This window comes from Sapajus apella, unplaced genomic scaffold (genome assembly GCF_009761245.1).
Source record: "Sapajus apella isolate SASKATOON/1434 unplaced genomic scaffold, GSC_monkey_1.0 scaffold77, whole genome shotgun sequence".
In the NCBI taxonomy this organism is placed as follows: domain Eukaryota; kingdom Metazoa; phylum Chordata; class Mammalia; order Primates; family Cebidae; genus Sapajus; species Sapajus apella.
Window position 1 is genome coordinate 7,145,452 of NW_022437017.1, and position 13,533 is coordinate 7,158,984.

At 53.0% G+C, this 13,533-nt stretch overlaps 1 protein-coding gene across 3 annotated transcripts in view; it reads right to left on the reverse strand.

Moving 5' to 3' along the window:
* Positions 1–11,631, reverse strand: part of CREB3L3 (cAMP responsive element binding protein 3 like 3) — a 21,213-nt gene extending 9,582 nt beyond the window's left edge. The window contains exons 1-5 of one of the 3 annotated variants that reach the window (XM_032252240.1): positions 11,461–11,630; positions 10,250–10,378; positions 8,020–8,317; positions 4,928–5,046; positions 2,578–2,715 (exon numbers count right to left, since the gene is read on the reverse strand). In XM_032252240.1, coding sequence (XP_032108131.1) covers positions 2,578–2,715; positions 4,928–5,046; positions 8,020–8,317; positions 10,250–10,378; positions 11,461–11,505 — 729 coding nt within the window. In that variant the 5' untranslated portion in view covers positions 11,506–11,630. Of the gene's footprint in view, positions 1–2,577; positions 2,716–4,927; positions 5,047–8,019; positions 8,321–10,249; positions 10,379–11,460 lie in introns of all 3 variants that reach the window. The other 2 variants (XM_032252241.1, XM_032252242.1) reach the window with 2 other exon arrangements.
* Between the last annotated feature and the right edge of the window lie 1,902 nt (positions 11,632–13,533).

Here is a 13,533-nt window from a genome sequence, read left to right on the forward strand (position 1 = left end):
AAATAAATAAATAAATAAATAAATAAATAAATAAATAAATAAATAAAAATTAAAATAAACTCTTCACTTTGGGGACAGTGGGACTGTTCCTACTGTCCTGACCCCACAACTGTACCTAACCTTGAGCCAACAACCTCATCCCATCGGCTTTCCGTATGAGACATCCCTGAGCCAAGGACCCAGAGGCAGATTCCTAGTGCCTTGAAGCTACCCTTTCCCCAAACGCTTGCAGAGTCTCTGGGAGGCGCCTGGGTTCTGAAGGTCTTTTCCCAGCTCCCAATAGTGTAAAATAAGCAACCACCCCCCAGACTTTGAGAACGGGTACCACTGCCGCCGCCTTGTGGTCATCTCTGGGAACAGCACCTTCCCCTGAAGACAGCAGGTGTTTCAAGAGGAACTAATGTCTTTTCTGTTTGTTTCTTTTTGTAGAGACGGGGTTTTACCATATTGACCAGGCTGGTCTCAGACTCCCGACCTCAGGTGATCTGCCTGCCTCAGCCTCCCAAACTGCTGGGATTACAGGTGCGAGCCACCTTGCTCAACCTATAAGTGTCTACAAATGGGAATGTAAGGCTGGGCACAGCGGCTAACACCTGCAATCCCAGCTCTTTGGGGGACCTAGGGAGGCGGATCACCTGAGGTCAGGAGTTCAAGGCCGGCCTGGCCAACACAGTCAAACCCTGTCTCTACTAAAACTACAAAAAATCAGCCAGGTGTGGTGGTGTGCGACCCTAATCTGTTACTTGGGAAGCTGAGGCAGGAGAATCGCTTGAACCTGGGACGCGGAGGCTGCAGTGAGCCAAGATAAAGCCACTGTACTCCAGCCTGCGTGGCAGAGGGAGACTCTGTCGGAAATAATTTAAAAAAAGAGGCCAGGTGAGTTGGCTCATGCCTGTAATTTCTGCACTTTGGGAGGCCAAGGTGGGCGGATCACCTGAGGTCAGGAGTTCCAGACCAATCTGGCCAAAGTGGTGAAACCACAGCTCTACTAAAAATACAAAAATTAGCCAGGCATGGTGGTAGGTGCCTGTAATCCCAGCTACTCAGGAAGCTGAGACAGGAGGATCACTTGAAACTGGAAGTCGGAGGTTGCAGTGAACCAAGATCACGCCACTGCCCTCCAGCCTGGCGACAGAGTGAGACTCTGTCTCAAAAATAAATAAATAAATAAATATTAAAATAAACTCTTCACTTGGGTAAAGTGGGACTGTCCCTACTGTCCTGACCCCACAACTTTACCTAACCTTTAGCCAACAACTTCACCGCATCTATTTTCCATATGAGACATCCCCGAGCCAAGGACACAGAGGCAGATTCTAATGACTGGAAACTACCGTTTCCCCAAACGCTTGCAGAGTCTCCGGGAGGCGCCTGGGTTCTGAGGGTCTTTTCCCAGCTCCCAATAGTGTAAAATAACCAACCACCCCCCGAACTGCGGGAACGGGTACCACTGCCGCCGCCTTGTGGTCAGCTCTGGGAACAGCACCTTTCCCTGAAGACAGCAGGTGTTTCAAGTCTACCAATGTCTTTTTTGTTTGTTTCTTTCTGTAGAGACGGGGTTTTACTATCTTGGCCAGGCTGGTCTCGAACTCCCGACCTCAGGTGATCTGCCTGCCTCAGCCTCCCAAAGTGCTGGGATTGCAGGTGTGAGCCACCTGCCCAACCAATAAATGTCTTCAACTGGGAATGTCAGGCTCAGCACAGTGGCTTACAGCTGTAATCCCAGCACTTTTGGAGGCCGACAGACGGATCACCTGAGGTCAGCAGTTCGAGACCAGCCTGACCAACCTGGTGAAACCCCTGTCTCTACTATAAATACAAAAATTTGCTAGGTGTGGTGACGGGCGACTGTAGTCCCAGGTTCTCGGGAAGCTGAGGCAGAAGAAGGGTATTCTCATGGCAAGATGGCTAGTAAGTGTATCCTTCCTGCAGTCCAGGAAGTAAAAATTGTGTTGCTGAAAGACCCTTTGTCTCAGTCCTAATTTTTCTTTGTGGCACCAAGCATCTGTTTCCAACATCTGTTTCCAACAGCTTGAACCTGGGTGACAGAGGTTGCAGTGAGTTGAGGTCAGGACACTGCACCCCAGCCTGGGTGACAGAGTAAGACTGTAATCCTAGCAATTTGGGAGGCTAAGGCAGGTGGATCACGAGGGAATCCCCGCACTTTGGGAGGCTGAGGCAGTGCTCATGCCTGTAATCCCAGCACTTTGGGAGACCGAGGCAGGTGGATCATGAGGTCAGGAGCTAAAGACCAGTCTGGCCAAGATGATGAAACCCCATCGCTACTAAAAATAAAAAAGAAATTAGCTGGGCATGGTGGTGAGCACCTGTAATCCCAGCTACTCAGGAGGCTGAGGCAGGAGAATCGCTTGAATCCAGGGGACAGAGATGGCAGTGAGCCAAGATTGTGCCACTGCACTCCAGCCTGGGTAACAAGAGTGAAACTCCGTCTCAAAAAAAAAAAGAAAACAAAAAGACTCTGCCTCTAAACAAATAAATAAATGAAGGTGGGACATACAGGCAGGTAAGGGCATGAAGGGGAGACAGACCTGGGGCTGGAAGTCCCCTGAGACTCACCTTAGTGAGCGGCAGCTGGATGGGCAGGGCGATGCCTTCTTTCACCAGCAGCTTCTTCTCATCCTCAGTCAGCACCAGCTCCTGACAGTGCCCGGCCACAGGTCGCTGCAGGTGGGGGGCTCCCAGGTGATGCTGTTGCTAGGGAAGAAAACAGAGGAATGACGGCAGGTACAGGGCCTTTGGGAAATGAAAGAGTCATTAGATCATGACACAATCATCCCAGGCCGGGCGCGGGGCTCACGTGTGTCATCACAGCACTTTGCAGGGCTGAGGCACGTGGATCACTTGAACTCAGGAGTTTGAGACTAGCCTGGGAAACATAATGAAACCTCATCTCTACTAAAAATACAAAAATTAGCCAGGCATGGTGGCGGGCACCCGTAATCCCAGCTACTCGGGCAGCTGCAGCAGGAGAATCGCTTGAAGCTGGGAAGTGGAGGTTGCAGTGAGCCCAGATCTTACCATTGCCTTCCAGCCTGGGAGACAGAGCAAGACTCTCTCTCTTTCTCTCTCTCTCTCTCTCCCTCTCCATATATATACATACATACACACACACACACACACACACACACACACATATATAGCCTCCCAAGTAGCTGGGGCTACAGGGCACGCCACCATGCTTGGCTAATTTTTGTATTTTTTTTGTAGACATGGAGTTTCACTATGTTGCCCAGGTTGGTCTCAGACTCCTGGGCTCAAGCAATCTGCCCACTTCAGCCTCCCAAAGTGCTGGGATTACAGGCATGGGCCACCAGGCCCAACTTTTTTCTTTTTAGACGCAGGCTCTCACTGAGTCTCCCAGGCTGGAGTCTGGTCATGTGATCACAGCTCACTGCAGCCTCGACCTCCTGGGCTGAAGTGATACTCCTGCCTCTGCCTTCCGAGTAGCTGGGACTACAGGTGTGCGCCACACACAACAGCTAATTTTTTTTTTAATACACACAAGGTCGGCCGGGTGCGGTGGCTCAAGCCTGTAATCCCAGCACTTTGGGAGGCCGAGGCAGGTGGATCACGAGGTCAAGAGATCGAGACCATCCTGGTCAACATGGTGAAACCCCGTCTCTACTAAAAATACAAAACATTAGCTGGGCATGGTGGCGCGTGCCTGTAATCCCAGCTACTCAGGAGGCTGAGGCAGGAGAATTGCCTGAACCCAGGAGGCGGAGGTTGCGGTGAGCCGAGATCGCGCCATTGCACTCCAGCCTGGGTAACACGAGTGAAACTCCGTCTCAAAGAAAAAAAAAAAATATATATATATACACAAGGTCTGGTTATTTTGCCCAGGCTGGTCTTGAACTGCTGTTAACTGGCATTTATAAATGTATCATTTTTTTGTATATTTGTTCTGTATGTCAGCTATACAAAAAAAAATGGGAGGTTGAGGCAGGAGGATCGCTTGAGCCCAGGAGTCTGAGGCAGTGGTGGTGACAGACAGAAACCTTGACTTTAAATAAAATAAAATAAGGCCGGGCATGGTGGCTCATGTCTGTAATCCCAGCACTTTGGGAGGCCGAGGCGGGTGGATCACTTGATGTCAGGAGTTTGAACCCAGCCTGACCAGCATGGGGAAACCCTGTCTCTACTAAAAATACAAAAATTAGTCAGGCATGGTGGCAGACACCTGTAGTCCCAGGTATTCAGGGGCTGAGGCATGAGAATTGCTTGAACCCGGGAGGCAGAGGTTGCAGTGAGCTGAGGTGGTACCACTGCATTCCAGCCTGGGCGGCAAGACAGAAAGTCTGTCTCAAGAAAAAAAAAAAAAATCTTTTTAAGATGATAAAGCATCAGAAGAGAGCCTGGCGCATAGCAGGTACCTCGCCAGTTTTAACTTTGTTCCCATTTTTGTGGTTGAGACAGGGTCTTGCTCTGTTGCACAGGCTGGAGTGCAGTGGTGCAATCTCAGCTCACTGCAGCCTCAACCTCCTGGGTTCAAGCGATCCTCCCACCTCAGCCTCCCAAGTAGCCAGGACCACAGGCATATGCCACCATGCCAAGCTAATTTTTATATTTTTTGCATAGATGGGGTTTCACCGTGTTACCCAGGCTGGTCTCGAACTCCTGAGCTTAAGCGATCTGCCCGCCTTGGCCTCCCAAAGTGCTGGGATGACAGGAGTGAGCCACTGCACCCACCTAGTTTTAGCATTTTTTTTTTTTTTTAATTGCCGTTGTTACGCCAAGCCCAGGCGACAGTGAACCCAGGACTGGAATGGTCTCTAACTGTGGGGAAATCCCACACCTTTCTATGACTTGGTTTTCCAGTCTCCGAAATGGGGGATGTTTCGGCTCCCCCAAACCTGAGCGGCCCTCCCAGCTGCAACACATCGTGGGAGGGTGTGGGGGTGCTCACCAGGTCCCCGCTGCTGCCCGAAAGCAGCAGATCTTTCACCGTGAGATTGCATCGTGGTGACAGGCCCAGCAGTTCAGCCTGCTTCTCAGCATAGATCCTTCCTCCAGGGCTCCACATTTCTGACCAGGGCAGGTGGGGACGGAGACACAGAGAGTGTCAGATGGGGGGAATCCTGAGCTCCCAGCCTCCAACCCCCTCCTCCACCAAGTCTCCCATGATTTTTCTTTTTTTTTTTTTGAGAGAGAGAGAGAGAGAGTCTCACTTTGTCACTAGGTGCCAGGCTGGAGTGCAGTGGTGCGATCTCAGCTCACTGCAACCTCCGCCTCCCAGGTTCAAGCTCATCTCCTGCCTCAGCCTCCCGAGTAGCTGGCACTACAGGGGCACACACCCCGAGAGATGGGGTTTCACCACGTTGGCCAGGATGGTCTCCATCTCTTGACCTCATGATCCATCTGCCTCAGCCTCCCAAACTGCTGGGATTACAGGCATGAGCCATGGTGCCCGGCCTGAGTCTCCCGTGATCAATCCCAATGTTCATATGATTTCTGCCAAAGCTTGGAGTTCCTGAGGCCTAGGCTGAAGGGGGTAGCCCTCACTAGTGACTCAGTCTCCCCTCTGCTATAAGATGGGAACCCAGCCAGGCATGGTGGCTTATGCCTGTAATCTCAGCACTTTTGGAGGCCAAGGCAGGTGGATCACTTGAGGTCAGGAGTTCAAGACCAGCCTGGCCAATATGGGGAAACCTTGTCTCTACAAAAAATACAAAAATTAGCCGGGTGTGGTGGTGGGCATCTAATCCCAGCTACTCGGGAAGCTGGGGCAAAAGAATCACCTGAACCCGGGAGCTAGAGGGTACCATGGGTTCAGATCACGGCACTGCATTCCAGCCTGGGTGACAGAGCAAGACTTCATCTCAAACAATTTTAAAAAAGCCATGCTCGGTGGCTGACGTCTGTCATCCCAGCATTTTGGGAGGCCGAGGTGGGCAGATCATGAGGTCAGGAGATCGCGACCATCCTGGCCAACACGACGAAACCACATCTCCACTAAAATGACAAAAATTAGCCGGGTGTGGTGGCACGCACCTGTAGTCCCTGCTCGGGAGGCTGAGGCAGGAGAATCTCTTGAGCCCAAAAAAAAAAAAAAAGAAAGAACCCAAATTCAACAGGGCTTGGCTCTGTCTGTCCTACAAGGCTGAGGAAGGCAGGCACAGGACATTGTCAGGGGACACCAGGTGATTCAAAAGGGAGTGGCTGTTATCACACAGAACTGCAGGCTAGACATACAGCCAGCCAGACCTTATCTCACCAGAGGGGCGGGGACAGGGTCTGATTCACCTCTGGCTGTCCCCTCCTGGTACCCGGCAGGCAGTAAGCAAGCTGTCCACAGGCACAAACTTCGGGTCAGCTAAGCCTTGGTGCCCATCCTAGCTGGGCAGGCTGAGTGATCTTGAGTAAGTGACTTCACGTCTCTGAGTCTTACGATTGTTTGTTGTTTTCTTCTTCTTTTTTTTTTTTTACTGATCACGTCAAAGGAGATTCCAGGGCTGTGGTTTTTTTCTTTTCTTTCTTTCTTTTTTTTTTTTGAGACAGAGTCTGGCTCTGTCACCCAGGCTGGAGTGCAGTGGCATGATCTTGGCCCACTGCAACCTCTGCCTCCCGTGTTCAAGCGATTCTCCTGCCTCACCCTCCCGAGTAGCTGGGACTACAGGTGCCCTCCACTGAGTCTGGCTAATTCTTGCATTTTTAGTAAAGACAGGGTTTCACCATGTTGGCCAGGCTGGTCTTGAACTCTTAAGCTTAGGCGATCTGCCTGCCTCAGTCTCCCAAAGTGCTGGGATTACAAGTGTGAGTCTTCGTGCCCAGTCAGAGCCTCAGTTTTGTCAACTCTGCAATGGGATCAAGAAGAGCTCACAGCAAGGCTCGTGGAACAAAGGACACCCAGAGCTCAGGTATCTCCAGCCAGGGCACTGCCTGGCCCACCGGGACTGCTTCATCTATGGAGTAAATCTTTACTGATCTGCTGTCCCCACATCTAGGAGGAGCACCTGGAACCTGGGACTCCATAACCTCATGTATTTTTATTTAGCATCTACAGGCCAAGTGCTGTGGCTCACACCTGTAATCCCAGCACTTTGAGAAGCTGAGGGGGGCAGATCGTCTGAGGTCAGGAGTTCGAGACCAGCCTGGCCAACATGGTGAAACCCCATCTCTATTAAAAATACAAAAAATTAGCCAGGTGTGGTGGCAGGTGCCTGTAATCCCAGCTACACTGAGGCAGGAGAATCGCTTGACCCTGAGGCGGAGGTTGCAGTGAGCCGAGATCGCACCACTGCACTCCAGCCTGGGTGACAGAGGGGGACTCCGTATCAAAAAAGAAAAAGAAAAAAAGCCTGGCGCGGTGGCTCACACCTGTAATCCCAGCACTTTGGGAGGCCGAGGCGGGTGGATCACCTGAGGTCAGAAGTTTGAGACTGGCCTGGCCAATATGGTGAAGTTTCGTCTCTACTAAAAAATATAAAACATTAGCTGGGTGGGTCCACACACCTGCAGTCCCAACGATTTGGGAGGCTGAGGAAGGAGGATCGCTGGAACCTGGGAGGTGGAGGTTGCAGTGAGTCGAGATTCCACCACTGCACTCCAGCCTGGGCAACAGAGCGAGATCCCCATCTCAAAACAAACAGACAAAACAGAAAGAAAAAAGAAAAAAAACATCTACTAGGAACCGGGCACAGGGTACAGACACACAGAAGGTGAGACTCTGCCTTCAGGCTGTGCTTGTGAGCACCACGCCTGGTGCCTGAGCTGCCTGCCAAGGTTACATCCCAGCTCTGTGGTTTTAGCTCATTGCTCGACCTGACGGGACTCAGTTTCATGATCTGGAAAATGGGCTCCCAATGGCCTCCCCCTGAGAGCACGAAAACCCCTATAGCCAATCGAGACACGTGTCCTAAGTTTGAGTTTGGGCCCAACTCCAAATTGCTGTGTGACCTTGGGCAAGATGCCAAACCTCTCTGAGCCTCCATTTCCTCACTTAGAGGAAGGGCCCTGGAACAAGGTGAGGGTGGTGGGCAGAGACACAGCAGAACTCACCCAGGTCTATGGTCACAGAGGCTTCCGGCACTTGGACCACTGGCCCCGGGGGTGTGGTGGGACAGGAGGTGCAGGGGTGGTAAGAGAAGCAGGACCCCTTGCCAGGCTGGGCAGGAAGGCAGCCGGCTGGGGAGGCGGCTGGTCCGATGCGTGGAGGGGTGTCTGGGGGGTCGGATGGGAGGTCTTCAGAGATGCCACTATCGCTGCCTTCAGGGGACCAGAGTGGGGAGCTGGGCAGTGAGTCTCCAGAGCCCAGGATGGAGCTGAGGAAGTCATCAGGGTCAGGGTTTGGCAGGACCTGCTGGGGTGGACAGGGAGGGGAGGAATTAGGGGGCGCACATTCTTTCTAGGTTGCTGTGTGGCCCCAGGCAAACCAGACACTCTCTTTCGGCCTTAGGTGTCATGTCTTTTCTTGTTTGGAGACAGTCTCGCTCTGTCGCCAGGCTGGAGTGCAATGGAGTGATCTTGGCTCACTGCAACCTCTGCCTCCCAGATTCAAGCGATTCCCCTGCCTCAGCCTCCCAAGTAGCTGGGATTGCAGACACCTACCACTGTGCCCAGCTAACCTTTGTATTTTTAGTAAAGACGGAGTTTCACCATGTTGGCCAGGATGGTCTCGATCTCCTGACCTCGTGATCTGCCCGCCTCAGCCTCCCAAAGTGCTGGGATTACAGGCTTGAGCTACCGCGCTGGGCCACGTGTCCTTTCTTTAAGATGGAGTTAATGCTTCTTCCTCCCATGCTGTTGAGGCTCAAACACAGTAACCCAGCCAGCACGCGGTGCAGGGGCTCACGCCCGTAATTCCAGCACTTTGGGAGGCCAAGGCGGGTGGATCACTTGAGGTCAGGAGTTCGAGACCAGCCTGGCCAACGTACTGAAACCCCATCTCTACTAAAAATACAAAAATTAGCTGGGTGTGGTGGCGAGTGCCTGTAATCCCAGCTACTTGGGAGGCTGAGGCAGGAGAATCACTCAAACCCAGGTGGGGGGTGGATGTTGCAGTGAGCCGAGATCATGCTGCTGTTCTCCATTCTGGGTGACAGAGGAGGAAAGGGAAGGGAAGGGGAGGTGAGGGAAGAAGGAGGGAGGGAGGGAAAGAGAGAGAAGGAAGGAAAGAAAGAGGAGATCCAGCCAGGGCGGACCCTGTGGCTCACACCTTTAACCCCAGCACTTTCAGAGGCCAAGCAGGAGGATTGCTTGAGCCCAGGAGGTCAGGATTGCAGGGAGCCGTGACCATACTGCCACCCTCCAGCCTGGATAACACAGTAACGTCTGAGAAATAAAGGAAAGAATGGAGGAAGACAAGTGAGAGAAAAAGAAAACGGAAGGGAAGGGAAGGGAGGAAGGGAAGGGAAGGGAGGGAGGGGGAAGAAGGGAAGGGAAGAAGGGAAGGAGGAAGGGGGAAGGGAAGGGAAGTGAGGAGACGGGATATGAAGGTAAGGGGAGGGAGGAAGAAAGAAAGGAAGGAAGGAAGGAAGGAAGGAAGGAAGGAAGGAAGGGAAAGGGAAGAAAGAAGAGAGGCCGGGTACAGTGGCTCACACCTGAAATCCCAGCACTTTGGGAGGCTGAGGCGGGCGGATCACCTGAGGTCAGGAGTTCGAGACCAGCCTGGCCAACATGGAGAAACCCCGTCTCTACTGAAAATACAAAATTAGCCGGGCGTGGTGGCGCATGCCTGTAATCCCAGCTACTCTGGAGGCTGAGGCACCAGAATTGCTTGAACCTGGGAGGCGGAGGTTGTGCTGAGCCGAGGAAGTGCCATTGGACTCCAGCCTGGGCAGCAAGAGTGAAACTCCATCTCAAAATAAAAAGAGAGAAAGATAGAGAAAGAAAGAAAGAGAGAGAAAGAAGGAAGGAAGGAAGGGAGGAAGGAAGGGAGGGAGGGAGGAAGGGAGGAACGAGAAAGAGAAAGGAAGGAGAGGAAGGAGGGGAGGGAGAGGAAGGAGAGAGCTGAACCCGGCCAGGAAGGTGCAAGCCCCGATTTTGAGTTTGAACCTAACTCCAAATTGCAGTGCAACTTTGGAGAAGTTTCCACGCTGCTCTGGACCTCCATTTCCTCACCCGTAAGAAAAATAATGTGTCTTGCTAAAATCAAGCACCGTGAGCCATCAGTGCTTTGTAGAGCCGAGCAGAGCTCTGGCTGGGCTCTGGCGGGTCTAGGACCTGTGTGGGGCCTCGGGTGGCCCGCCCGGAGCTCCGCGGCCCGGGGTATCTGCAGTGGGCTCCCTACCTGGTCTTTGACGCGGCCCCAGCCCTCGCCCAGCTCCACATGTCTCAGGACGCCGTCCTGCCTGTCAAACAGCAGGTCCAGGAGCTCCAGGCTGTCGATGGGGTCCATGGGGCAGGCAGAAGAAGCCATCTGGGGCGCAAGGAACAGGTGTGAGGGTCACGCACATCCCGTCTCCTCCCCACCTCCCCTGCGCACACAACTCTGGTCCCTTCCAGCTCAAGTTCAGTTGCCGCTCGGCCTCTTGGGTCAGCCGCTGCCCCTTGCTGGGCCTCCCCTTGCCAATCTGGACTTTGAGGCTGATAGAATTCCAGTGTGAGAGCCAATTTCTCTTAAAGCACTGGAGAGGCTGGGTGTGGTGGCTCACACCTGTAATCTCAACACTTTGGGAGGCCGGGGCAAGAGGATCACTTGCGCCCAGGAGTTCAAGACCAGCCCTCACAACATAGAGAGACCCGATCCCTACTGAAACTAATTTTAAAAAATTAGCCTGCTGTGTTGTCACATAATTGTCATCGCAGCTACTGGGGAGGCTGAGGTAGGAGGATCCCCTGAGCCCAGGAGGTTGAGGCTGCAGTGAGCTCTGACTGCACCACGGCACTCCAGCCTGGCCAAAAAACAAAAACAGATACCAGGTACGGTGGCTCACGCCTGCAATCCCAGCACTTTGGGAGGTCGAGGCAGGCACATCACCTGAGGCCAGGAGTTTGAGACCAGCCTGGTCAACATGGTGAAGCCCTGTCTCTACGAAAAACACAAAAATTAGCCGGGCGTGGTGGTACGTGCCTGTAATCCCGGCTACCTGGGAGGCTGAGGCAGGAGGATCGCTTGAACCCAGAGGTGGAAATTGCGGTGAGCTGAGATCGCGCCACTGCACTCCAGCCTGGGTGGCAGAGGAAGACTCCATCTCAAAAAATAATAATAATAAAAATAAAATTAAAAGTGCTGGAGAGAGGCCCTCGCTAGGGATGCCGCTTGCCTCTGAGGCCTTCACGCCTGCCCAGGTGCCCACTCCTGGGAGGAATGGGGGCTCCGGAAGAAAGACAAGGGCAGTCCCAGGGCAGAGGCACAGAGTTTTGCCGGTTGCACCCGTCCTCTGGATCTGTCTTTCCGTTCAATGGGGGTGGAGATGGGTTTCCTTCCAGCTCTGGCAGCTTCGGGAGGCTTTTTCCCAGCATAGACTCCTGCTCCCCTGGGGGCCCAGCAGGGCTCACCTTTCCTGCAGCTAAATTCTCATTCATGGGTCCATCCAGTTCCATCTGCAGATGCCTGGTGGGGAGTCTCTGCTCCAAGCTGGAAATCCACCTGCTGCCAGCGCTGTCTGGGGCCGGGCAAGCCTGCAGCCTTCTGTGGCTCTGTCACCACTCCCAAAAGATGCTCAAACAGTCCCAGGCAGCTCCCAGCCCACCCCAGGGTGCTGATTGGTGGACAGAGCAGAGAGACAGGGCTGAGGGCCAGTGACACTGGGGCAGGCAGGGGCAGGGGAGGGAAGACCGTTATCTGGGTATTTGGTGGTTTTCCAGCCCTGAGTGGGCAAAGGTCGAAGTCTGGGGTACCTCAGCTCTACCATGACCTCTCCCCTACTTACAGGGACCTTTTTTTTTTTTTTTGAGACAGAGTTTTGCTCTTGTTCCCCAAGCTGGAGTGCAATGGCGAGATCTCTGCTCACTGCAACCTCCGCCTCCTGGATTCAAGTGATTCTCCTGCCTCAGCCTCCCCAGTAGCTGGGATTACAGGCACCCACCACCACGCCAGGCTAATCTGTGCATTTTTAGTAGAGATGGGGTTTCATCATGTTAGCCAGGCTGGTCTCGAACTTCTGACCTTATGATCCACCCACCTTGGCTTCCCAAAGTGCTGGGGTTACATATGTGAGCCGCCGCCCCCAGTCACTTATGGGACCTTTTCTTTACAGTGTTTCAGTCTTGTGGCCCAGGCTGGAGTGCAATGGCAGGATCTCAGCTCACTGCAACTTCTTGCTCCTGGGTTCCAGGGATTCTCCTGCCTCAACTTCCCTAGTAGCTGGGATTACAGGTGCCCCCTATCACATCCAGCTAATTTTTTATTTTTGGTAGAGATGAATTTCACCAGGTTGGCCAGGGTGGTCTCGAACTTCTGACCTTATGATCCATCCACCTCGGCTTCCCAAAGTGATGGGATTACAAGCTGAGACACCGCACCCAGCCAGTTACGGGACCTTTCCTCTTCAGAATTCCCAGACGAGTTCTGGGATAGCTCAGGGCCCTTACCCAGCCCAGGTCTTCACTGAAGCCGGCTTCCCGGCCTGCAGATTCCACACCTCATCCCACCTACCAACCTCTGGCCCCCAGCCCCCTCCGTGACCAGCTTGGATGCCGCCTCCAAATCCCCATGGCCAATTCTGGGCAATCAATTCTTTCTAGAATCTTCTATCTTTCATTGACAAATATTTATGGAGCCAAACTGGTCCCTGCTTAGGGCCTTTGCACCTGCTGGTCCTTCTGCCTGGAACTCCCCTCTTGTACACTCCCTCTTCCCCTCTGACTCTAGGTCACTGTGTTGACATTTTCGTGAATGTTCGATATTTGTGAATCAGCCTGGATGGCTGAGAGGCTGTCTCTGACCTCTCCTCCTCCCGCCACCAACAGAGAGGAGTCCTGCATTTTTGTTTTGTTTTGTTTTTTTCTTTCTGTGGTGGGGACAGGATCTTGCTCTGTTGCCCAGGCTGGAGTACAGTGGCACGATCATGGCTCACTGCAGCCTCCAACTCCTGGGTTCAAGTGATCCTCCCACCTCAGCCTCCCAAGTAGCTGGGACTACAGGCACACACCACCACACATGGCTAATTTTGTTTTTTTGTAGACATGGGGTCTCCCTACCCGGACTGGTCTCAAACTCCTGGGCTCAAATGATGCACCTGCCTTAGCCCCCCCGAAGTGCTGGGTTTATAGGTGTGAGCCACTGTGCCCAGACAAAGTCCCCCTTTAGAGGATGCCATGTTAGGCTGGGTGTGGTGGCTCACATCTGTATTGCCAGCACTTTGGGAGGTCTAGGTGGGGTATCACCTGAGGCCAGGAATTCAAGACCAGCCTGGCCAACATGGTGAAATTCCATCTCTACTAAAAATACAAAAATTAGCCAGGCATGGTTGTGGACGCTTGCAGTCCCAGCTACTCAGGAGACTGAGGCAGAAGAACCGCTTGAGCCTGAGAGGCAGAGGATGCAGTGAGCCAAGATAGTGCCACTGCACTCCAGCCTGGGTGACAGAGCAAAATGCCATTAAAAAAAAAAAAAAAAAAGGCCAGGTG